The 25,960-nt window shown below is 39.4% G+C and overlaps 1 protein-coding gene across 4 annotated transcripts; it reads left to right on the top strand.

Annotated features, from left to right (window-relative positions):
- The first annotated feature begins 15,631 nt into the window (after nt 1-15,631).
- Nucleotides 15,632-24,269, top strand: SRI (sorcin). Of its 4 annotated transcripts, none has more exons than XR_013181172.1 (9): nt 15,632-15,821; nt 16,465-16,548; nt 19,667-19,736; nt 20,423-20,466; nt 21,488-21,635; nt 21,791-21,904; nt 22,319-22,377; nt 23,066-23,160; nt 24,147-24,269. XR_013181172.1 is itself a non-coding variant. In XM_054630304.2 (8 exons), exons 1-8 carry the CDS (start codon nt 15,774-15,776, stop codon nt 23,090-23,092), a joined length of 567 nt encoding a protein of 188 aa, XP_054486279.2. In that variant the 5' UTR covers nt 15,632-15,773; the 3' UTR covers nt 23,093-23,842. The 4 variants fall into 4 exon arrangements, 2 of the variants coding, with proteins under 2 accessions (XP_054486279.2, XP_054486271.2); XR_013181168.1 differs by lacking the exon at nt 24,147-24,269 and adding an exon at nt 23,650-23,842; XM_054630304.2 differs by lacking the exon at nt 24,147-24,269 and having other exon boundaries at nt 15,632-15,794; nt 23,066-23,842.
- Nucleotides 24,270-25,960: the final 1,691 nt, after the last annotated feature.

Below are 25,960 nucleotides of genomic sequence, written 5' to 3'. Positions count from 1 at the left end.
TGGTAGTGAAAGTATTCAGTGGAAGTATTTTGAAAACAATAGCCGGTGCCAGGAAACTTTTTGGTACCTTGAATTCATTACTCATGGCTCATTCTATTTTATTTTTCCTTTTATATACTGACAAAGCCTGGTAAAAAGGAGATCAGAAGGATCATGAATGGAATTTTGGAAAGGGTGTTTTCCATATGGTTTCCAGAAAGCAAGAAAAGCTTTTATGTGTATATGTACATAATGCCATTCAAAGAACTCCTGCAGGAATAAAGCATTCATTCTTAGATCTACTTCAAATCAGAGTCAACACTTAAAAAATACAAATTGCAGCATTTTAAATAAATGTTCACATGGATATTGTCACAGCCACAACTAAGTTTGGGATTTTTCTTATATAAGAAAGTTTTATTCTGATGCACTAGAGCATAGTGGGATAGACAGCATAGCATGGGTAGACCTCTACATGCTTCATGATAGGGTTAATTTAACACTTTGATTTTTTGTTATAGCTGGGGAATATTTATTTTAACCAAAAAATATACTTATTAGTGAAAATATTTTATTTATTTTTAATTAATTAGGGTTCCTTGAAACAGAATGGGATTTCAGACACACACTGGCCCTAGGGGATGCAGCTGACACCACAGATACTGCTGGATCCTGAACCATGGAGATCTGAGCAATTCCCTTCAGTTCCACCACATGTGCGCTGAAGTCCTGAGATCTTCAACTTATTTTTGCTCTGCAGCACAGCCTTCTGTCAGGCTTCTCTTCTTTATCTAACAGTCACCTTCCACTCCCAGACATGACACTTTGTGACCCACTCTAAAAAAGACCCTTTATTCCTGTATGTCAGGCTTTTGCAGCTTCACTCTTAACTCCTACCAGAAACAAGATTTTGCAAGGGCATCTTTTGTTTCAAATGCTGCTGAGCATGTTGGACTCACTGGCCCAAATCAAGAGCTAGTGAATATTGTGAACACTCACAGTCGCTATGTAGCCCACCTTTGCCTGTTCGTCCTTATTATGATTAGCATATTTAATAAGCATTCAGTGTACTAATAATGGCCTAAATATGGTCTCTCTCCTGCACAATTTGGAAGATTTTCTCTCCTACAGAGATTATTTTTTTCATCTGCGTTATACAGATTTTTGTTGTGGATCTCCATTTGTATCACTAATTCCTGAGTAACATGAATGATTTTCTCCCTTGAGGAAGCTGACATTCCTCAAGATATAATTTTTATCTATCCCCTTGGAAAACAACACATCTCTTATTCTTGCACATTGCCTTAACATTCTTGACTCTGGGTAGCCAAACGGACATAAATACTAGCTCTGACAAGACTAAACCCCTACATATTCCTTTCTTATAAGCTACCTCTGTGCTACAAGAAAAATACACTACAGAATCTTTACAGGACATGCACAGACCTCAGAGAACTGCATGAAACTTAGCTAACTTAGCTAGCTTATCTCCAAATGCTGCAAGCCAGAAGTGATAAATTTTGTTCATATGTCTTCATAAACATCCTCTATTCCTGTCTCTCTTTTCGCTTCCACATCCAGATTTGCTTATTATTTGAGATACAATCCCTTCACTGAGCTTCTCTTCACATGTGCTCAGATTTAAACTAGGAATATCTTAACTGTAGTCTGTAGACTCAAGATAGTAGCAACAGTAGAAGTAACAATGCAGAGGCCTTTTCTAGTTTCCTAGCTATCCATTAAATTTTTGCTCCAGTTTTATGGAAGATGGGAAAATGTAGTCTTTATAAACCTCTCTTTTAGAGCCTTCAGAAAATATATAAATGAAAATTGAAAAAAATGTAAGTTATTGTAATATGCTAACCATTACAGGACACAAGTGGTTGAACATCACTAGACCAAACTAGAATATCCCCAAAAAAAACATGTTTAGGGCATATTATCTATGACAGAGTGTTGGCATCAAAGGGGGGAGGTATTTTTAAAGAAACATATTGGAGAAAAGTATACGGAACAAAATTAAAAAGCTATTAGAATGAATGAGAGAGAGAGAAGGAAAGAAGGAGGAGGAAGAAAAGGCTGTTTTTCTTCTTTCCCACTGGCTCCATGGCAGAAAACATCACACATTTTTGAGTGCAATTATAAATCAAATTACCAATTATCTCCGTACTTTGTAAATAATTAAATGAAGAATTTGATCTTGGCCACCCTGGAGTTCAAACTACCCTTTAGGATCCCACCATAGCCTTCTTCCCCAGTCCAAAGAGGTACAAATATGCATCTTTTCTCATCCTTTACAAACAATCCTTCGAAAGGTAGCTGCCACTCCACACCACACCACTCACGGCTGAGCAGCAGCAGTAGCAAACCCAGCTGTGCATCAAGCACAGGGCTTGCATGTCTTACTATTAAATGTAGTTGGAAGAACTCTTTCCTTGGGGTAAAAAAAAAAAAAAACCAGAAAAGATGCCATAGCCCAACAATACAGGCTGAGGACAGATTGCTTAATGGACTGCTCTGTTTCAATGCAAGACACTGACACCTTCATTTTATAGTTAAAGAAGCAAAATCAAACACAGAATATGAGTTTTTGATTCACTGAATCAAACACTGAAGAAAGAGTAAATCATTCACACAGCATGAAAACTGGAACTAAAAGAAATCCTACTGTACTAGGTGAAGAAGACAAGAGAGCTGGGCAGGGTGAGCAGGACCTGAAGAGGTGACTGGAAGGGCAGTCCTTTCCCCTCCCCACTTATCTAGTGATGAAGCAGAGCTCTGGGAGCAGTGGAACAGGACAGATGCAGTGTTGCTGTCATTTAGAACCAGCCCAGGCAATCAGATGCGATGGGTGCAGAAGTAATTGCAGGGAATGATGTTAAATACATACAGGATTATAGTATGTTTGTTTTTCTAGCAGCTTCTCTTTTCCAATCCCATAAGTAAAAACTGGAAACCAAATCCCATCTTTAATTGGATTGGTCTAAAGGTTAAACCTCAGGTCACACTTCAGAAACTCCAGTCTGTTCTTACTGGCAAGCCTGCTGAGCGTCATTGAGATAAATAAACCCAAGAACTCACGATACCAAATCTTGCCTGAGGGATGCCTTCTGTCCAGTTACAGAAGTCTGGGAAGGATAAAGGGCCTAACTTGGAACAATACCAAACACCCAAGTATCACTGAATACTACTGAATAACTTCTAGCATCTCTTCTTCAAACACCCCTGTTTCCTGGCAAAGCTGTCTTCCCTGTCTTTTACAAAGAAGCTGACACTTAGATTCACACTTACTGTCTTCACAGACATAGCCCAAGTTTCTTTAATGATCCCTGTGTCAGTGACTCATACAACATCACGCAGGAAGTCAGAGGCAAGGAGAGGAATTGGATTTCCTAAAGCTAAGGATAGTTCTCTAATTACGAGGAGCTTTACAGATTAGAAAGCCAGAAGGCAACCTTGTGATTAGCTATTCTCTCTTCCTGCAGAACACATGCTGTAGACACTGCCTAAATTAATTCCTCTCTGAATTATCAGGAGTTGTCATATTTTTTGGTTCACAGACGCGCTACAAATTTTCCAACAGTAATACAGATTGCTGTAAAGTTTAAGCTTCCTGACAACATGTAGTTTTATCCTAGCTACCATTTGTTATTGCTGGCAGGTAATCCATTAAAACAGGCTGCATTAAAGATATTCTGAAGGAACTGCTGAACTTGATTTAAATGTTAGAGAGCTCACCACAACTTCTGGCAAATTATTTTGACAGATGATTACCCTCACTTCAATAGATAGCCTGGATTTTTTTTAACTGTAGTATTCAGTAAACATAATTTATGATTTCCAAGATTTATCTGAAGTGTCCAGAATGCTGGCTATATATAGACCACATATATTACTCCAGAGAAGAAGCCCAGATGTAAGAAGAAAAGTGTGATTTATACATATATATATATATGGAGAAATATAAATTCTAGTGCTCCTACTGTATATATTCCTACTGTATATATGGAAATTCAAACACACACTGAAACTTCATGGTGAGGAAAGTGAAAGATTCAATGAATTTCCAATCTTTTTTTTTGTACCTAGCAAAGTAAAAAATTAAAATATTAACCATCAATGTGGATAATCTTAACCTTAAGTTAACAAAAAAAAAATCCCAGATCCTAATAAATAGTTGTTAATAATAGTGTGAAAACAGCAAGGATATTACCTGCAGGTTTACAGTCTTTGTACCCTACTCTGTTAAATTTACACTTAGAACAACTACCACATAAGCAGGTTCCTAGGGAGGATATCAGGAATTAGTTGCAGACCCACCATTACACATAAGAAGTCTCACAGACATAAAATCACTGCAGAAGAAATGTGCACACTATAGTACCCTGGAAATCCACAATGAGGACAGAAACAGATGGAAATGATTCAATGGATGGTGCATTTTCAGCCACAACCCCATTGAACCCAGCTCTCTAGAAGGTGATTGTAGAGGAACAAAGACTTGTCACACTTCCAGCTCAAGGAGATGTAGCCTGGAAAGCACCAGCTGAAAACCATCCACAGAGGGCCTACTCAAAAGGATTATGAACCTTGTTCAAAAATGCTAAGGGGTTAGGAAAAAGAGGGCAGGAGAAAGATCTGACATGGTTTTGTGATTTTCAGATGCACAGAGAAGAGAACTCCACTGCTGCAGAGAGCAGTGACTGCATACTGTTTCACACTGTGAAAGGGACAAAGAAGTCTCTGGAACAATCTCCATTAACACCAAAAATGTTGGAGTAAGAATGTTATTGTAAGAGTGTGGAAAAATCTTTTACATCCACAGATTACAATAATTTAATTTATTCATTAAAAAATAAAACAAAGTTAGAATTGAATGCAATAAAAAGTACCCAAGTCACTATTCTACTGATGAAATGTCATTATCCGGTAACTGGAAAAGTGGGAAAAACCAGTTTGTCTCTCCTATGAGACAGCAGAAAAAACCATAATCTATACAAATATATGCAACCTGGGATTGCTTAACGGAGCACCAGGTGTGAGAGAAGCTTACAGAGTATCACATAAGCTTTAGATAAAACCACAAGTGTACTTAGGCAGCTTTGGCTAGGTTTAAAGGTGAAATTCTACTTAAATCACTCTCTACCCAGAGGCTGAGAGTGAAGAAACTTGTTCATTTCTTTCCAAGTTTAGGTATTTGACATCTGGCGTTGTTGCACTTATTTTCAAAGAACACACATAAGGAAATATATGGCTCAATTACAATTTCTCTTTCTAAAGAAAAGAACATAAAGACTAATAAGCTGTAAATGCTTGGGTTAGGAGAAGTATTAGAACCATTTGAGAGACAAAACACCAATATCAAATATCATTATCCCAACATGAGAAGGAGACAACAAAAAAGCTTAGAGTTAAAATGAGATTAAAATGAGATTAAAAACCTTCTGGATGTGCCTCGAAGACAAAACCAGTGGAAACAAAAAATCCTTATTGGTCAGGTGACTACTTTTTAGTATGGGTATTTTTAGTATTCATTCTTGCAAACACCAGGTCAAGCACGGATGATTTAGTAAAACTTAAATCACTGAGTTTAGCATAGGGACACCAGCATTAGATTAAATGTTAATTGCCTATGTAATGCAGAAGGTTATATATACTGCATTGCAAAATCCTTGTTTATTCTTCTAAATAGGGGAAGGAATGTGTGAATGCTACCACCTGCATGCCTTTTGTTTATTTTTCTGAGATTTTCTAATGACAATTGAAAAACCAATCATGTTTCATCTTCTCTTTCTTTTCTCCAAAGAGTTATGAGAGAAAAAAGTAAGTGAAGACTTTCTTAAGTAGGTCACTCTAGCACAAGCACAGAGTATGTGTAAATAAAGAGCCATGAAATTACCTCTTAGCTATCTGGAAAGAAATTTCAGTGATCTGCCCAACCATTGTTTTGTCAGAGATGTGCCAGGAAAAACAGAAAAAATAAATTTAGCAGAATACACAATAGTAACAACCTCCTAAGTAGGGTTGTTAAGTTTTTAGAAAACACGTAGTAATAAAATAGACTAATTCTATTCAATCTGTTACACACAACAGAAGGAGCAAGCTACGAAAGGATGACAGGGCTAGAACTAGGTGCAGTGCTAATGTACTCTGGGAATGTGCCATAAATCCCAACCTTGGACTTAATAAAGGCTTAAATAAGATTACTTCTGCTGAATATTCATGCTGTAACTAGTTAAATTATAGAAGGACTACCTAAAGATTTTACAAATTAAATAAATGGAAAGACTCGCAGGAAAAATCCACCAGCCTTGTCTACAAGGAGGTAAAGAGGTACTGTTCAAAGGCAGACAGAACTAGAAGCATCTGACCACTCCTGACACCCTCAGCTCTAACTACTGCAGCAGAAGAAAATCAAGCACTTCTCTTTGGTGCAAAATACTTATACCTAATGTATATCTACAGTGAAGATAACTTTCAGCCAGGATAGTAACACCCCTTAACATGCCTCCACATTATGTTCCAGAGAGGAAAGGGCAGTATTTGCAGATAATTATTTTCTGACTGGTTTTATTAACACAGTCCATGAGGGAAACAAAATAAAGCACTTAATCCATACTTATTTTCCACCCTCCTCTTCTTGCACTCACAAACCTCCAGAGCAAGCAGACTTATTTACTGCTCAGATAAAACAAGCTTGGCCACTTCAACAAGCATGAAGATAGATACCTGTGACCTCTGATCCCACCTAGGTTTTCAGCAGAGACCTTCACAAGTCTGATTCCTGTGCAAAATAGGACTCTACAAGTATAATTCACTGTGCCCACTACCAGTGAATAACTGGGGCCCCTCAAGTCCAAGATAATGGTGGTCATGAGCTCTCATAAAACCATTTTACAAGTCAAAACAACTCTGCCTCTGCCCTGAGCATATCTGTGACTTTTTCAGACCATGTCTTTCAGGTTTTTTCCCAAGTCTTCAATATTTTGTCAGCCTCCATGCCAAGACATGATAAGAACAGTTGTTCTGACCAATTTTTTAAAGTGTGAATTTGAAATACATGTATGGAAGCCTGCAAATGCTTTGAAGTGTTAGATGTGGAGGTATTGTGCTTCAGCTAAACTACTGGAAAGACATTATTAGATATTAGCCAGTACAAAAGGTGATGAAAACCATCTCACAAATGAACAAAGACACAAAACCTGTGGATGAAAGCAGAAAGGGAAGAAGATGGAATATCCTCAGAGTTATATAAAAGCCCTCATCCAGAAGAGTGTGGAGATGACTGTGCTTAAACTGAGTGGGTTGCCACATTTGAGAGCAACTCCAAAATTCAGAGCCTTGTTTTCATGTTTACTGCCACCAACCAACTGTTCTAACTTTTGTTTAAATAAACTTCAAATGAAATCAGAAAGCTTTTCTGTTAACCTGCAGAGTGCTCTTAGTTCAAGGCCAATTCATTCCTGGCTGTAACAGGTTAAGCATGCACAACACAAATGGAAACCACCAAGCTGTCACTATAGGACACGAAAGAACACAAGCGCACACCGCTGCTCTCAAGGTGAAGAAAAAAAGGGAAGTTTATTTTCTGACTCCAACATTTATAGTTTTCCAAAAGTGACAGTGGATTGGAGGGTGACAGTGCCACCTCTCCAATGACACTGGACAAACCAACAGTCCATCAAATTTCTCCTCCTCCATAAAAGAATGCAAAACAATGAGTTATTTACAGAAAGTGTGTGAGAAAGTTCCTTACAAGAATGTCAACATCAGAAGGCTTAGAAAATCTTAAAAAATCAGAGCGACACCAAGTGATTATTAGCATCTGCAAAGATTCCAGGAATAGGTCAATTATTTATATATAAGTATCCACTGAAATGCCCTAAACATTTTGGAGCACAGAGTACAACAACTGAAAGCCTGCCTGGCCTATTTACCCCCTTGTTTTTCCATAAGTCCCATGCATGATTTTATAAACATTTGTGGATGTTCTTACTTAGAGGTGATGTAGAACCTTTCTTTTTCTTCATGAAAATTCTAATCATTTCACTGAAAGAATAAGGAATAATCAGCTATAATGTACATATTAACAATGTATGAAAGAATCCAGCTGCAAAAGGACTGAGCAAGAAAGAAGCATCGATGTGACAACAACAACAAAAAAATCTGTCCCAGACATCCTGCAAACATGAAGTATGAACAAACTACATCATCAGCTCTCCTAACAGCCATGGTACCATGTTCTAAATCAAATATTATTATGTTTTGACACATTATTATGCATAACTGGCTAATGATTTCTGACCTGAGTTCACAAATTATGACCTCATTTGTGCATCATGCTCACTCTTTCTAGACAAGATTGTTATGCTCAACAAAGGGAGAAGAAATGTTCTCTGTGATACACTTCAAATAAAATATGGTGAAGTGGAATATTTTCAGTGGCAGATTTGTGACTAATTTTAGAAATTACACTTCTCAACCAATCTAGTTATTTAGAACTGTCATACTCAAGCATTTAAATATTACCCATAATCTTCAGGATGGATTCCCAAACATATATGCATGAATATGTGTTAAATTTTTTCCAATAGAAAAACCTATATATAAACTCCTAAACCACTGTCAGACAGTTTAAAAGAGACTTTTGGCACAAATAATTTCTTTAGGCTTGGAAATACTATGGCTCCTACTAGAGATGAGTGCTGGGACCCAAGGAGCTGCTTCCACAGCTGGTTCCAGAGGTCTGTCTAGGTCTAGATGTTTCTGTCTTTGGTAGAGCTTATATTTGGACATTGTAAAAAACAGGTGTAGGTTAGACAGCCAAGAAGGAAGAGCGAATATGCCTGCATTAGAAGTAGCAGTATGACATCTAGTGGGCTCTTTTCGGGACAGCAATAGGCTTATTGCTTTTTAGCAAGTCATAAAGCTCACAGATCACAGAACATTCTGAGTTGAAAGGGACCCACAAGGACCATCAATTCCAACTCTGAAATGAATGGCTTGTACAGGGATTGAATTCATGACCCTAGTGTTATTAGCACCATGCTCTACCAACCGAGATAATAGGTGTCAAGAAATTGAACAAAAGGAGCAAAGAAGCTAATACAAGGAACAAAGAAAACAGACTACACAGGTGACGAAAAAATATTTACAAAAGCCAGAGGTGGAGGATGAAGTCTTGTGTTCACTGGTATTGCTTTCAGAGTGCACTCAATATGACTGATAGGAACTGAAAAAACATCTCATGTTGGCCACTTGGGGATATGTGTTGCAATATTTGAGGCATTTTCAACACACACCCCATGCTGCAACAGAAATATTAACCAAAACAAGCACTGAGAGGAGACATCATGATTAAGAAAGTGACTTTTCCCCACAGAGTGTGACACACCTTTCACTTCCAGTATGCTGAAAACTGGGATTCCCCCAAATGCTAAAAACTCCATTGTGTCATAGTTGGTACTGGGGCACTTAAAAACAAGTAAATAAAAACCTAAACTTTATTTCCCTGGAGTTGTTTATTTCCATGTCCCTTCTACTACATGAGTCACATGCAAACCAGCCCAAGACATTTCCCCAGCAATTTGGTCAATCTCATTACATCTGGAAATTACAGATCAGCAAATGGAAATGAATTCTGGTAGCACTGCACTGGTGTCAACTCAGTTCAAGCACTAGCCTATGGAGAGAATAAACACTATCTGCCTAGATTCTCAACAGATTTTAGAGCTAAGAATGAGAGCCCTAATGGACATCAGACATCTAATGGGTGACAATCATAGAATTCAAACACCTGAAACATCATTTCTATGCTCTGTATGCTGTTTTTGTGCCCAGAAGTACTGTCCCTGAACCTCCGCTAACTCACCAGCTATGAGCTCATTTCTCACCTACAGCCAGTGGTGGTGCTGCAGAGCACGATGCCTAAATCGTCAGGAATATCCCTTTCGTTGCTGGATACCCATGGCACTGCTTCAGAAGAATAAGGTTTCACAGCAATTCCTTTCCATCTGCACCTGGGAGTTTTATAAGCCTTTCTTTACCATCCAGCTGGTACAGTAGAATCCTAGCCTGTCAGACGGTAAAGTAGCATAATAAATATTCTGATTTATATGAGACCATATATGCTGACCCATAGGATTGGAAAAACTGTTGTGCAGAAAGAATCAGATGCCTTATTGCTGAACTTGTTCTGTGCTTCAATCCTTTATACACAGTTCATTTTCATATCATGTCTTCTGTCCAGTAAAAACAGAGACCTGAATCCTGCCCCCATGCTACTCAACAAAATAATTAAAAGAGCTTGCATGACTTGCTTTGGTTGTCATCAATGTTTTAAATTACCCAAGCTCTTGGTATTGAAGGTTTTGAAACAAGGTATTTGGATGGTAAAGGAATAAAAATCAGTTGAAAAGTGATATGCAAAGTAAGCAGCATTGTAAATGTCTTTTTCAAGCCATAGGCACGTATCACTGTTATCATCAGATATCTTTATATTGTAATTATATCTTTAGTTGAAGACCATCTTGGGAGCCATCTGACTGCAACATACCAGATCTAAGAAATTAATGTCATTACTGGAAAAGTGCATTTCAGCTTTTGTTCTGTAAAGAACTCATGCCTGGGGAACACACAAACTGTTGTATATATAATTAAATGGATGTGGTAGATTGTGTTATCGTACAGCATTGAATAAAAGCTGAGTGTTAGCCTCAAAAAATCTCAATATCAAAATCTCACTAGCTGTACCATCCACAATTAAGGTTATCTTGTTTTAGGCCTTCAGTGATACTCTTGCTGATGCCCAGGGAGCGATGAACAATTTCCACCACTCTGAACACAGATGAAACAAAGAAGTTGAGTATGGAGTAAAGGAGTTGGTCACCTCTGAACCATCTATTAAAGAATTTGCAGCTGGGAAAGAAATGTCTGGAAGACAGATAAAGCAGAAAGACTGAGGTAGCTCAAACTGGATGACTAAAATCACAGAGGATATGGAGAACAAAATTTTCTATTATCTATAAAGTGACAGAAATACCTTCCCCTTGCCCCTTATCCTTTCAAGTACTTTATAGGATGAATCCATCATTAAACTTGGTTACTAAAGGAAATCCTGTACAAAATACTTGGCTGCAGAACTGAGCATAAGTAATATGCAGTAAATAAAAAACGTAAGGGTGGCATCAAAGACAAAAAAAGTAGCAGAATACAGAAGCACCATTCCTTTGGGCACCAAGTCAGGCATTATATTAGAGACATCTGGTCTGTACTACAAGTATTTTTTCACTGTTTAAAATTATGCCTCTTTTCAAGTATTGCAATTATAAGGGTGAAGAGATTATTTCTTGGCCTTCCCTAAGCAGTATTCTGAAATTTTTATCACCTCAGCTGTGCTAAGTAAACACCTCAAGAAAATTGAACTTTACACATTAATTCCCTTTCTCCTCCCTAGCTTTATTGTAGTTGTCAGGGAAGTGTGACACCTCAGCACACCAGCACCAAGCTCCCAGCCACTACACCAGATGGGAAAGTAACTGGCAGCAGGATCCAGCTCAAGGTTCTCAGTTCAGGGTGACCACATTTCATGTGTGAATTCATGTCAGGGTTAAATGTACCCAGACTTAGAAGGAACAGAAGTAGAACAGATGGGCAAGCAGAAAGTCTGTGACTTGTCATGGGTTTATGCTAGCTTTGGTTCACTGTGAGGAAGCATGGCACACATAATGAATGTGACTTGTGACCAGAGTTTAAGGCAGTAACACTATTACTGTAGCTCCATTCCGAATTCTTTCTTAAAATCCTACTACGAAGAATCCAGAAACAGCTATGGAATGAAAATGTGCACATAATTTTCCCTTCCTAAACAAAATTATTTTACCTAGGCCTTTTCTTAGAAAAATAGTGAATTATCTCAAAAAAAAAAAAAAAAAAAAGGCAATAGTACTAGCCTCCTGTGTTGCTTGACTTCAATTTTCCCACTAGAGGGATCACACAGTCTTTGAGTCTGCAAAATCAGAAACTATTTATTCCACACAGATTTCTTACTGGTGTGTTTGTAATATGATGGACTTATGGAAACTTAAAAGGTTACCACAGCTCAGTAGCCCTTCAGAAGGCAGATGCATACTCATTAATTTCCTCAAACAGCCTTCCTTTGCAGCCTTCATTTCCCTCAGATAAGGAATAAGCAAATGCACCAGTACAAACAAAATGCCTACCCAACAATCCATTTAAAATACATCCCTTGGTTACATGTTCTCCTAGCTATTTTTCTCATGTATATTTGAATATAAATAATCTTGCAAATGCTAACTACTGAGTGCAGTGCATTTGGCCCCCTCACTACAAGAAGAACACTGAGGTGGTGGGGCAGGATCAGAGAAGGGCGACAGAGTTGATGAAGGGTCTGGAACACAAGTCTGATGAAGAGCAGCTGAGGGAGCAGGGGTGATTAGCCTGGAGAAAAGGAGGCTGAAAGGGGACAGTATGACTCTCTACAACTGCCTGAAAAAAAGGTTGTAGTGAAGTGGGGGTCAGTCTCTACTTGTAAGGAACAAAAGAGGAAATGGACACAAGTTATGCCAGGGGAGGTTTTTGGATATTTGGAGAAATGTCTTTATTGAAAGCATTGCTGAGCTTTGGAACAGGCTGCCCAAGGAATGGCTGAATCAACATCCCTGGGGGAATTAAAAGACCTGTAGATGTGCACTGGACATGGATTAGTGGTGGGCCTGGCAGTGCTGGATTAACAGGTGGTCTCAATGTTCTAAGAGATCTTTTCCAGCCTAAATTCTATTATTTGCTGACTGCCACAAGTGTCAGTAGAAGTACAGAAAATAGAGGATGTCCAGATATTTACACTGATGAAAGACATCTTCCTTTTCTATACAGCTACAGCTGTACAGCTTAGTGTCTTTATCTACCAACTGATACAAATCATATCTGTTTTTTTCTCACCAAAGCAATCAAAAATTCATTCCTATTAAGTTATTGGCAATGCATATATACCATTTGATATTTTGTATTTCAATGCACAACTCTTCAAATCTTATCACTTACATTCCTTACCACTTATTTTCAATCTTTCCAGCCTTTATTATTTTTATCACTGTTCCTTGGTCCTATTTTAATTAGGAGGGCTTTTGGCCTGGACATTAATATATGTACTCTAACGAAATGCAGCACAGAGCCTGCAATAACTTGCACTGCACGTGATTAAGTCTGGTCAAAACAACTATTTGACCAGTGCACATCTTGATATCAATACACTTAGTTAAGTACCCTTGTGAGATAAGTATTTCCTAAGCCAAGAAATTGTACAGGGTCACTACTTTGTTTCTCAGCTTAATATATGCTATTCTGTGTTGTTATTCTATTTCTCTAGAGTCCCATAATGATATTATCAGACTTCTAAAGTCCATACCTCTTTGGTGTATTCTCATGGCTGCAGATCTTCACTGACTCCTTCTGCTGCATGCTGTTCTGTCTTCGTTCAGGGCTCCTCCAAGGCTCTCCCTGACTGGCTAACCCACCCCCTTTTATCCCAGTTATCTTCATTGGTCACAGCTGCAGCCATCAAGGGCAACCAGGACCTCTGGGGCAAAGCCTCTATACAGATATTCAAATACATTTCCTCTACTATATTTCCCCCTTTTCTTTTACTTGAGTTAACAGTTGTACAGATGTTCAAATACAACACATACATTTCTCCATGACTCACAGGCCATGTACAACACCCATATTCTCTCATGACTCACAGGCCATGTACAACACACATAGCTCCTTGCTCAAAGGTCATACACTTTCACAGCTCCTTGACCCAAAGGCTGTGTTCTGTCGCAGCTCTTGGCTGCCACAGCTCTCGGCTGTCTTATCTCCTGCCAACTATCACTGCAGCTCTTGGCTGCCACAGCTCTCAGCTGTCTCATCTTCTGCTAACTATCACATCGGGGTCACCAATTTCTGTTCTATTATTTCTAGAGTCTCATATTGCTGTTGTGATCAGATTTGTAAAGTCCATACCTCTTTGGTGTATTCTCATGGCTGCAGATCTTCACAGCACAGACTCCTTCTTCTGCATGTTGTTCTCTCTCAGTTCAGGGCTCTCCCTGACTGACTAACCCACCCCCTTTTATCCCAGTTATCTTCATTGGTCACAGCTGCAGCGCCATCAAGGGCAACCGGGACCTCTGGGGCAAAGCCTCTATACAGATATTTAAATAAATTTCCTCTACTATAATTCTGTGTGATGAAGGTATTAAATAATTTGTCTCATTTGGCAACTCTATTGGTTATTAAATTACACAGAACACCAGTTTTGTTTTCATGTCATTGGCAATCGTTAGCAGTTATAAGGTGCAATTCGTGCTGAAATAATAAAATATATGCCACAGAGATAATGTCTGAAAGTCCTGTTTACTGGATGACTTAGAAGCTGAGAAGGGTGACTCACTTTAAATGGAAAGTTTACTATAAATTAGCATACTTTAATTAATTAAGGTCCTACTCAAATTTATAACGTTCTTCAGAAATTATGTCAATAAACAGAAAAATAAAATTTTTATGCTTCCAGATTTCTGACAACAGGCCATTTGCCCTGCAAGGTCTCTATTAGAAAGATTTGTTTCAGTCATACAGACTCCAGCAACTGATCTCTCATCGTCTTGCGTCTGAATTAAATAGCTCCCGCTAGGAGAGGGAGGGAGTTCTATGTTTTGCAAAGTCGCAAGACCAGCTCAGACCGCTCTGGCTGATGCTGCTCCCTGGGGTATTGGGTGAACAGCGGGAGAAAACCTCGGGCTGCACCGGGCAGCGCCGCCAGCCGGGAAGAGGCTGCTGGATCAAAGCTCTTCCAGAAAATCCCAAACCAGGAGCGGCCCCGACTGAACACAACAGGACCCCCCCGCTCCAGTGGGACACGGGCATTCCCCCAGCTCCTACTCCAGAATTTGGACCTACAGATCCGAAAGAAATTATACAGCTTATTCTCTGTATTTGGGAACAGGGACGGGTGGTCCAATTCTGAAGAAAAAGCAACGGTACCAACAGTGAACACGTAAGGATGCGTTTTGGGATACACGATACAGACGCAGGAACTGAGTCTATGACCTCGGCGGTCTTTTGGTAAATCACGAGTCGGTGGTTCTGAAATAATCTGATATCAACTCAACCGTTTCACCAGTGAACATGTCAGGAGCTTTCCCGTCACCTTAGCGGGTCACAGCCGCCACAGAACACCGTTTGCCCGGGAGCAGCAGTCCCGGGATGCGCCAGGGGCCGGCTCCACCTCCGCTGCCCGCGGCCGCTGGCTCCGGGGCGCAGCCTCTTCCTTCTCCTCAGCGGATCGGTTCCGTTCACGGGCGCTGACTCCCGCGGGTGTCTGACAGCTGCTGGCCGGGAGCCACAGGCAATGTGAGCCCGCAGCCCTTGGCCGAGCCCAGCGCCCTCAGCGCTCCCCGCCCGCCCCCGCACACAGCCCCACGCCCCGCGATGCGGGCGGGCCCCAGGCAGCTGTGCCGGGAAATGCCGCCGCGGGGCCACCGGCCGGTACCACCGTGCCAGAGGGGGAGCTTGGAGGGGAGGAGATCGGAGGGGGCGACCCCCCACCTCCCGACGGCACCGCCCGGCACCGCCCGCTGCCCTGGTGGCGGAAGGTCGCTGCTTGCCCCGCCTGGGCGGTGGCGGGACGCGGGCTCCGGGAAGGGCCGGGGCTGGAAGTTGCCGCCCTCCCTCCGTATCCGGGTGGTTGCTCCCGGGCGCAGCCGGACCGCCGGAGCCGGTGCCAGGCGAAGATGGCGTATCCCGGACAGCCGGTACCCGGCGGGTTCTACCAGGGCGGGGTGAGCGGGGCCGGGCCCGCGGGGGGAGGTGGCCGGCGGGAGCGGCGGGAGCAGGGTCAGGCGGGGTCTGCCCGGCCTGTGCCCGCCGCTCCCGCCGGGAGGGGCCGCAGGCGCCGGCTCGGGGCTGCGCCAAGAAGGGGGAGAAGGGAGGGAGGAGGCGCCTCCCCCGCCGCTGCTGCCGGGGGAGAAAGTCAGTGCTGAGGGTGTCATTCCATGATTTTCACTTAAAAATCAGTTTAAGTTAGGGGTTTTCACACTTAATGCATATTCTTCCATGCATTTGCCATAGACATCTGTTTTGCTCAACTTTGCTGAACTGGAAAAAAAAAATTTGCAGTGCCTTAGTATTTCTTCGGCACGCCGTTTTCTGCTAAGGGTAGAATAAAATGAAACCTCGGTGAGATAGACCAGGCTGGATCTAGATCAGTCGATTGCTCCTGTGCAAGGTTTTATACTGATCTGCTTACATTACTAGATGAGTACTGAAATTGAGAGTTGGTTTGGGGGATTTTTTTCATGAGGGGTTTCGTTTTTGGTTGGACTTTTTTTCTGGCATGGTGTGTACATGAAAACATAAGCTGATAAGTACAGATCCTTAACTGAATCATTGATTTAAAATTAATTTTCTTTTTTGTTTCCAAAGTATGGTGGAGCTCCAGGAGGACCAGCATTCCCTGGACAAACTCAGGATCCTTTGTATGGTTATTTTGTTGCAGTAGGAGGGCAGGTAAACTTACAAAATTTACTTATTTGACTTACAAAATTTACTAAACTTATAATATTTACTTCTTGGATTTTTTTTTCTTCTGGGAGAATACTCTCTACCTTTGGAAAGAGAAATGCCTAGTATTTGCAGTGAGAAAAACTGATATTTCTAGTTAAAAAAACCAAATCCATAATTGTTTTACTTAGCCTATTTGCCATGTACACCTGTACTGGTCTATGTTATAGCTGTATACATACAGGAACTATACAATTTGAATAATGCTGTTAGTTTCTATATTGTATGTGTAAATACATACATATATAGAGAAACATAGGCATGTGTGTCTTTATTTCCTATACAGGTATATGCAGGGAATATTTAAATGCATGAAGTTTTGTTACTGAATTGTGATAGCTTTGGGTTGGTGAATGCTGCCAAGCTTAGGAGAAAGAAAAGAGAAACAGTGGAAAGCGTGGGCTGTGGAGATGGCCTGGCTAAGAGCAGGAAATGCTAACAGGAAAGAGGTCATTACATGATCTTAATATACTCACAAATGGAAAAGCAGTCATGGGTTGTGCCAATATCTGGGTTTACTGGTAACATAGAGTGATTATTCTTCTAAAGGAAAGGCTTTCACAAGTCTTTTATTTCCTGCCCTGTCATTCTGCACTGCATTTTTAATTTCTTTCCTGTATTTTTGTGGCATATACTGTTTTTGTATGATCATGTATGTTGCTAGAAACAAATGCTCTTTGAACTGTATTACAGAGTTTAGGAACAATTAAGTTAGGTTTATTGAGCTGAAGTTCCTTGTTTGTTTGCTGTATTATAGCTATTTATTGCACACCTGTAGGGTGTGTGCACATCTAAAACTCTGCTCTTGGATCTGCTATCCTCAGGTAGCTGCAAACCACAACGTGAAAATTTAAATTCAACAATATTAGCTGATGTTCAGATTCCCACCATAACTTGGATTAGTTTTGTTCTCTATGTTACTCTTTTGAATTAATAATGCATCTTGCAGTCTGTGTCCTACTTCTTCTAACTGCTTATGAAAATATTTAGACCATGTGTTTTTTGGTAAAGGAGAACACAGAATGACCTCTGTGTAGTTAGGCCTTTCTGAGAAGGTGGAGCTCAGAGCTGAGTTCTGCTGAATGTGCTGACAATTTGTCTGCCAGCTGAGATGTGTCTGTGCAGGTGCCTCCTGGATGTGTGCCAGGAGTCAGCACTGGAGCCAGTAACTGATGCTGGGCAAATGAATGAGCTCCTATTGTAAAGAGAAAGGGAGGGAGCAGCAAACAGGAGACAGCACTGTGGAGAAGAGGTGGCAGGAGCTGGATCTCAGCAAAACATAGACCATGCTCAGCTTTCTCAAGTGAGGCATGGAACCTGGAAGCTGGATACTACCCATTCCCACTGGATTGATGGATATGATCAAGTTAGCATTTAAGAATACTTAAGTTAATACTCTGAAATGCTTTCTATCTGTAGAAATCATTCCTTACTAAAATGAACTCAGTAGCTTTCGAAGTTATCCTTGGAATCTGAGGTGTCTGTTTCTGGTACCAGTGGCTGTGCAGAAGTAAAAACCATGTAAGGAGACAGCTAAATTATCAGTTGCTTTTATAGCCATCCATGCAACTCTGTAAAAAGCCACATCTCAGTTATCCATCTATACTTACTGTAGAATTAGTATGTTTTGGTTATGGTTTATTGCTGTGTTGTTTTTATGCTATATAATATTTGATGTTTTCTCTGAGCTTTCTTTGAAGTAGTTTACAGCAGGGATCTTGTCTTTGATTTGATGAATTAGTTTCCTTCGTTCACAGAAGAAAGTCAAAAATATTGTTTCAAATCTTTATTCAATTGAATCTGTCTTTTTAGGAAGTAATAATTTATTTTTTAGCCTGTTTGAAAAGCTCATATGCATTGTCAAGTTGAACCTGCTTATGTTCTACTTAAAAAAACCAAAAAAGACAAGCATATATTTGGTAATGTTAATCTTGATTACAGTCACGCTTTTGTATCTTCCTCTATTTTAAAGTTATGCAGTTTCTATCTTTATTTTAGAAGGTACAAAGCCTTTGAAGAGATTAGTTACTTAATAGTAATGGCTATTTCAAATCTCTTCTCTTTCCCCACCCCATGAATTTAAAGTATTAAATACATCTACTTACTTATACTGATGGAGTAGATAGGAAGCAAATTTGGGTTTAGCTGCCATTAACTTTACATAGAATCAAAACATTGTTGCCTTTTTTTCAGACCTTGTCAAATATCATTTAACACAGAACTACTATTTGTCTTCTAAACAATATTTAATTTCTGAAAGTTATCAGGCTGTGCTCTTCCCACCATATCATTCAGTAGAATATCTCTATTCTTGAATAAAAGAGGTTTCAAAACATAAGGAAAATGCTGTAACAAACAGAATCATAGAATATGCTGAGTTGGAAGGGACCCACAAGGATCATTGAGTCCAACTCCTGGCCCTGATAAAGACAGCCCAAGAATCAAACCAAGTGCCCAAGTGTGTTGTCCAAATACTTCTTCAACTCTGTCAGGCTTGGTGCTGTGATCACTTCACTGGGAAGCCCATTCCAATGTTCAGCCACTCTCTGGGCAAAAAAACTTTTCCTGACAGCCAACTTGGCTTTTCATCTTCTGATGCTTTGCAGAAGTGTCATCATTTTTTATGTCTACAGACATAATGTTCCATTCCTGAATGAGATTAGTTTAAACTCTGTGTGAACCAAACTTCATGTTGGGGATGTGAGGAATGAAGCTTAGAATTCCACCTCCAGTTCTGGCAGCTCATTGCATTCCATGAATTGGCAGTTGTTTTCTCTATTTGGCCCTGAGAAGGATTTGTTGGAAGTGAGGCTTTTTCCAAGCCATGTGGATAGGTATCTTTTCTGAGTTTGTTTTGTTTTTCTTTCAAAGTTCTTTGCTTTCTACATTTGCTTGTTCTACTAGCAACTTAATATTTTAAAAAGCAGGAATTTTTATATTTGTGAGTTATGAGGATGTCTTGAGAAGCATAACTAATTGAATGCCACTGGAAAGGGAGTGGGTACTGGGAATAAGCAGCCTGGGAGAGGGTATTAATAGCTGATACATCTTCTGTTATCGAAAGGATGGACAAATAGATGCTGATGAGCTACAGAGATGTCTCACCCAGTCAGGGATTGCAGGATCATATAAACGTAAGTTAATGATTTGAATAAACAAGCGCATCTAAAGCACACTAATTCTTCTTCCCTAGAAAACGTGTGTAGTTGTGCCTTCTGCAGAGCTGGGTTTTTTCTTTGCATGGCAAATGGGTTTCCTTTCCATATCTTGGTCATGTAAATTCTCTGTATTCAGTTCTCTGTGCCAAGGATTTGCCTTTTCAGCCTCCTTAGTTCCCCTCTCTGCTGGGCTGTGGAGTTGAAGTGATTTGTTTTGTACTGGACAGACAGTTCTTAAAAAGATGCTTTGCTTTGGTTTGAATTGAGCTTTGATATTGATCAAAATCTGTGGTAGTACTCCTCTGCTGGAATACCTCCTGTTCAGTTTACAGCTTCTGTGAGTGAAACTGGCTTGCTCAAGTGGTGTCTGTTGGGGGGGAATATAAATGACCACTTTGAAACCCAAAACTATTGTGGATTAAGATTAAAGCAAGTTAATTTTAAATATAACTTGAATTGCCTCCAAATTGCCTGCTGTCAGTTTTTCTAACAATAATGGCTCTTACTTGGATGAAAAATATGGTATGGCTGTATGCAGGGTAACCAATTACATAATCGTTTATATAATTTAAATTTATAATAAATCTGAAATTTTATGTTTAGATAAAACTGAAGAATATGCTCTTAACATAATTTATTTTTCCTTTTTCTATTTTTAACAGCTTTCAACTTAGAGACTTGCAGACTCATGATCTCAATGCTGGATGTATCCTTTAGTATGAAATGTAAACATTTTTGCATTATGTAAGCAAAGATGAGAGAGCGCCAAAACATTTGGGAAATGCTTTGTAGTTTCCATTCAACCTTTACTTAATGAGTCTTGTGATCATTGTGATTGGGAAGGTACAAAACTCCATTCTCACTAATTTTAACAAATTAAGAAATAATAAATAAATGAGGCTCTTGGTGACCAATCATTTTACAGCAAGTGGCATCCCTCTAAGCCTGGGGAGCTGTTTCTCCATTAAGTGTATGAACAGTCACGTCTGGTGGCCCAGAGTAAAGTGTTGTGCAAATCACTTATTGTGCTTTTCAAATAGGACACCTTTACAATTTCTCATCCTTCCTAATGAATTTTAAGCATTTGTTGTGCACAGCCTGAATACAATCTAAGTCCTCCTAAATCCTGTTCCATGAATGAATCAGCTTTGAGTATCTAATGGAATGGTATATGGCATTCAGCAGTAGGACCTGTGGAACACTTAGATATTCTGTGTGAGGTTGGAATCTTTGGAGGTTTGTTAGCCAAAACTTAAATTGAAAGTTTTTCTGCTTAAAAAGAAAAAAGCAGAAATTAAACTGGAAGGGCTCTTAGCTCATCTCGAACAAACCACTTAGAATACAAGAGAACTACTATTATAACAATTTATTCTTTGGCATTTATTTTTATTTCAGCTATGTATTTAATTGGATACAATTACATAGCAACAGGTTAAAGAGAAGTGTGTCAACTAAAGTGAAGAACTCACAAAGGGAAAATTGCTTTAGCAGGTTTCACTGGGAAGAAGTGGGGAGAGCAGATCTCTGACCTTAGGTTTTGGGTAGTATTACCTCCATCTGTGCTGGGGGATGCTTTAGTGTTCTACAAGAGAAATTAATAATATCAAAATTGTATTAATAGCGGCCTTCAAGTAAGTTTTAACTACAGAGAGATGCCTTTTTTGTTTGTCAAATTTTGTTGGTGGTTTTGTTTAGTTACGAAATGTTTTTCTTAGCTTTGAAATCAGAGGGATATGTCTGGCACACTGGGATTTAATGAGTTTAAAGAACTCTGGGCTGTGGTCAATGGCTGGAAGCAACACTTTGTAAGTTTTGACAGTGATGGAAGTGGCACAGTGGATCGTCAGGAACTGGAGAAAGCCTTGATGACCATGGGTAAGTTGTGAAATGTTCTTGCTTCTGACCCTGACTCACACCATTTCCCAGTTATCATCCTGCAGTAACTAACACATGATATTTCCAATGAAAACTTGTTGGATTCTATTAACTTACCTGGCTTTTCAAAATAGGACTTTATTATTTTCAAATAGGATTTAGACTGAGCCCACAGGCTGTGACTGCCATCACAAAGCGATACAGCACTCAAGGAAAGATTGCATTTGATGATTACATTGCCTGCTGCGTGAAACTCCGAGCTCTCACTGGTATGCTGGATTGTGGCCTTGTTGCTGTCATCCCCATAATACATTTTTATTTAATAACCTCTTTGTTCACTTATCTCAAGTTCAACTTTGTCATACTACAAAAGAGGTTTCTATCAATAATCTACAGACTACGATTTTTTAAATTCCCATGAAATAAAGGACTTTATACTAATGCAGGGTTCATTCCAGAGACTGGAAGAGTAATGTTACAAAATTGGGAGACTTTGTTTATTAACAGAACATAAAGGGTTGTATATGATATAAAAATTTAGTCTTGGAATGAATTGCAGTATTCTTGATCATGTTCTCCTTCATGTGACTTGGGAAATTTTAGGAAAGTACTGTACACTTTAAAAAAATGTTTATTTGCAATTCTTCTTACCTGGTTTCTGTTTTCTTAATCAATTTTTGCAGAATGCTTTAGAAGAAGGGATACAACTCAACAGGGTTTTGTGAACTTCCACTATGATGATGTAAGTAAATTTTAAGGAATCCAGTAACATTACAGGGTAAAACAAAATAAAAACTTAAGACAATCAGTAAAGATTTGAGTTTGTGCCTTCCCTACACATGCAGTGAGAACCCAGAAGTTCTAGGGCATGTGGAGTATTGTCTCAAAAAGTTTTGCGTATTTTACAGAGTTCTGTAAAATGTTGCGTACCTTTTTCTGAACTTCTAACCAGTGTGGTTCAAGAAGATCAAAGAAGCTACATCACTTATTAGCATCATTTTCTGTGATTTTTTTTTCATTTTCTGTTTTAAAGCTTGGTAGGCATTTTTCCTGGGAAGGGTTGGTGGAGGTCTGGTGGATGAATCACACTCAGTCAAGCTTCTGGGTCTTGGCTTCCTAGCCACATCTATGCAGCAAAAAGAGAACACTAGATTCGAGTCATCCTGGATTTGGGGGATTTTTTCGAGCTGGGGGGAGGACCATGTGTGCTAGTTTTTATTTTTGGTGTTGTTGGTATCATTAAGGAGATGCTTTGCTTTAATTAACTTTTGCTTTTAATTAATTTGCTTATTTTCACATGCATTTTAAAGCTTTACTATTCATGGGCTGAATTTCTTTACAGAAATGTGTAGTGACAATGAGTATTGTAGGAGAAAAAGTAAAAACTCGTTCTCTGTCATACATCTAAGAAGTAGTTATTCTCTTTTCAGTTCATACAGTGTGTTATGAGCATCTAAATCAAAAGGAAGCAAGCCGTGGATGATCATGATTTAACATTCCAGTTTTATCAGCATCTTAATCAAAAGTAAGCAAGCTGTGGATGATCATGATTTAACATTCCAGTATGTGTTTTGCTTTGCCAAGTTCTCCAATGACTGTGTATCTCAATATTGGAAATTGCATATTTCATGAAGGCATCCCTTTTCACACATTTTTTAGTCTTGATAATGAATATGAACTACTCATGTACTGTTGTATTTAACTTCCAATCTGTGATTATTAAAGCTGCTTTTATTTTCATAAACTTGCAATTCACTATGTATAACTCAGATCACACAAATGGTAAGACTTTCAGTCATGTGTCTACTTTTTTCCCATGATTCACCAAAATCAGTTTCTGGAATACAACTTACCATTTTTTGACTTAAACAGTAACGTGTTTGACTTATGAGAATACATATTTTCTTGTCTTTGACAACATAGGACAGATGTACAAACTAAAAGGGATTTTGGAATGGTCATTTTGCACTGGTCTGTTAAAACATCAGTAAGTTTTGGTTACTTACTTTGTCAGCTCTCTTGAAGATGAAGCCTGTGACACCATGCACTGACTGTAAGACTATCTGCTAGAACTTCTTTTAAGCAGGAATGCAACAAAACATAGCAGAAAACTCTTCTAGCCTTGTGCCCTGGTACCAGGGGCTTTGTTCTTGTAAGATTCTTGCTTTGTTTGTGTCACTACATAAAACACTTTTAAACATACAAAAGCTGTGCTGTGTCTGTTTTTGTTCAACTCTCCGTTCACAGGCAGACAAACAGACTTCAGTCACATGTAAATAAATGTTTCTATCTCCTCCACTTTAACCCCTAGTTATGCCTCAGTATGCCAGCTAACACACAAGGGCCAAAACTCACTTGGAAAAAATTCTTGCCATGTTACTCTTTCAGATCACAGCAGTAGTTACCAGTGAAAGCAGATACAGACAGGCAAGGCTTACTTGCCTGAGCCTATTCAGGGGGGAAAAATGGGATTTTTGTTTGGTGGAGGTTTTATTGTTGCTTTTGTTGTAGGGATTTTTGAGAAATGGGGAAGATGGACATTGTATGGAAAGAGGGAGCAGCACAACTGTGCAGAGGTACTACAAACTTTTTTCCAATAAAACAAGTTAATGAAACTTTTGTTAATTTTGGTCACTTCTGCCTACACAGAGGAGTGATATATGTTGTTTTGCTGCTTGTGAATACAATGCCATAAGAATGTTAAAAGAAGTATATTTCTTAAATAAGTAGTTTAGGGCAGTTTTCGGGAGGAACTTTTGCATTAAGTAATGAAAGCAAAACTACACATATGTGCATATATATAGACACATATAAATATACATCATTGGACAAACGAGCTCCTCAGAGCAGGAATCTCACTCAAAGATACTGTATTGTACCCTGCTTTGTGGAGGTGTCTATTAAATCTGGCACTTTAGTTTCTGGGCTGTAAATTCAAAGCAGGCTCGTCTTACCTAAAGAAGTAACTTGTACTTACTGCTTAAATTTAGAATCCTTTGGGTATTGCTTGTAGTTTCATTACAGAAGCTAGTTCTCTTTCTGCCCTCACAAAAAATTTCAAAGGCAAAGACAGCATTATAGATCCACATTCTGACAGTACATTGTCCTGTTGCACATGAAGTTGGGAAACAGATGGAATACTACCGGAAGTATTTCTAATGGAAAGACCAAAATCCACAAAGATTTGTCTGAGTGTGGCAGCCAACATCAGTTGCTGCTGCAGTTCAAACCTCTGACAGCTGATGAGGTTTGTAAGAGTGTGAAAAAGGCTGTTCTTCCTGTAGGGATTTGAGTATTTTGTATATATACAGTGTTCATCCTTACACTTAATTTTACCCTAAGAATAGTAAGAGAGCTTTACCAAAATGTTCATTTCCCACACATCTACTGCTTAGTTGTATTTCTGGTCTTGTAGTTGCTTTGGTGGGATAGAATTAATTTTCTGTATAGCAGCCCAAAGGTTCAGATTTGTACCTAATCAGCAGCAGTGATAACAGCAATGTTTCAGCTGTTGCTGGGCAGTGCTTGCACAGTATTTGGGTTTTCTCAGTTTCTCACTCCACAATCACAGTGAGTAGGCTGAATTCAGTGAGGACAGCTGACTCAAGTGGACCAAAGCACTCAAGACCCAAGGACCCAAAACTCAAGTCTTGCTCAGTTTATTTCCCCAGGCTGAATCGCTATTTTGGCACCAGCCAGTTACTGGGCAGTGAAATGCTGCAAGAAAACATTGTGAACCAATAGGGTTTTCTTCAGTAGTCTTGTAAACATAAACCAGAGAAAACTGGAAAAAAAAATTGTTCCAAAACCAGGAGAAAATTCTGGCTTCCTCCAGAAAAAATAGTTTTTTGTTTTACATCAACATTTCAAAAATCCAGTGTATTCACGGGGACTGATGAGATAAATAATCTTCAAAGTTTAGAGAGAAACTAAGCTAATACATACAGAGCTAAGGAGTTAGTGTAGAGTTTGCTGTCCTAGCTAAAAAAAAGCCACCTGAAACCTTTTCAAAAATTGCTTCCCCGTTAAGAGTGGATTCAGTGGACAGATTGAATGTGCAAGTTACCTGGTTTAGAGAAACAGTTACTCTCAGAATTGATGGTTTCTCTTTCCTACAAGGCATACTGGGAAGGATACTGACGTGACAGCAGGTGGGGTGATTGCTCTCGACCTTTGAGCCAACCACCAGGCATAGTTTCAAATAGGTATTTTTTCCTAGGTTGCCCTCAAACAGGCAAACTAAGGAATAGTAATTTTAGATTTGCTTGGAGAACAGTAGGTCCCTAACACAAAGATTTGAGAAGGTCACTGGATCATTTGCAACC

Source organism: Agelaius phoeniceus, chromosome 1 (assembly GCF_051311805.1).
Source record: "Agelaius phoeniceus isolate bAgePho1 chromosome 1, bAgePho1.hap1, whole genome shotgun sequence".
Classification (NCBI taxonomy): domain Eukaryota; kingdom Metazoa; phylum Chordata; class Aves; order Passeriformes; family Icteridae; genus Agelaius; species Agelaius phoeniceus.
This window is presented reverse-complemented; position numbering and strand designations above follow the sequence as displayed.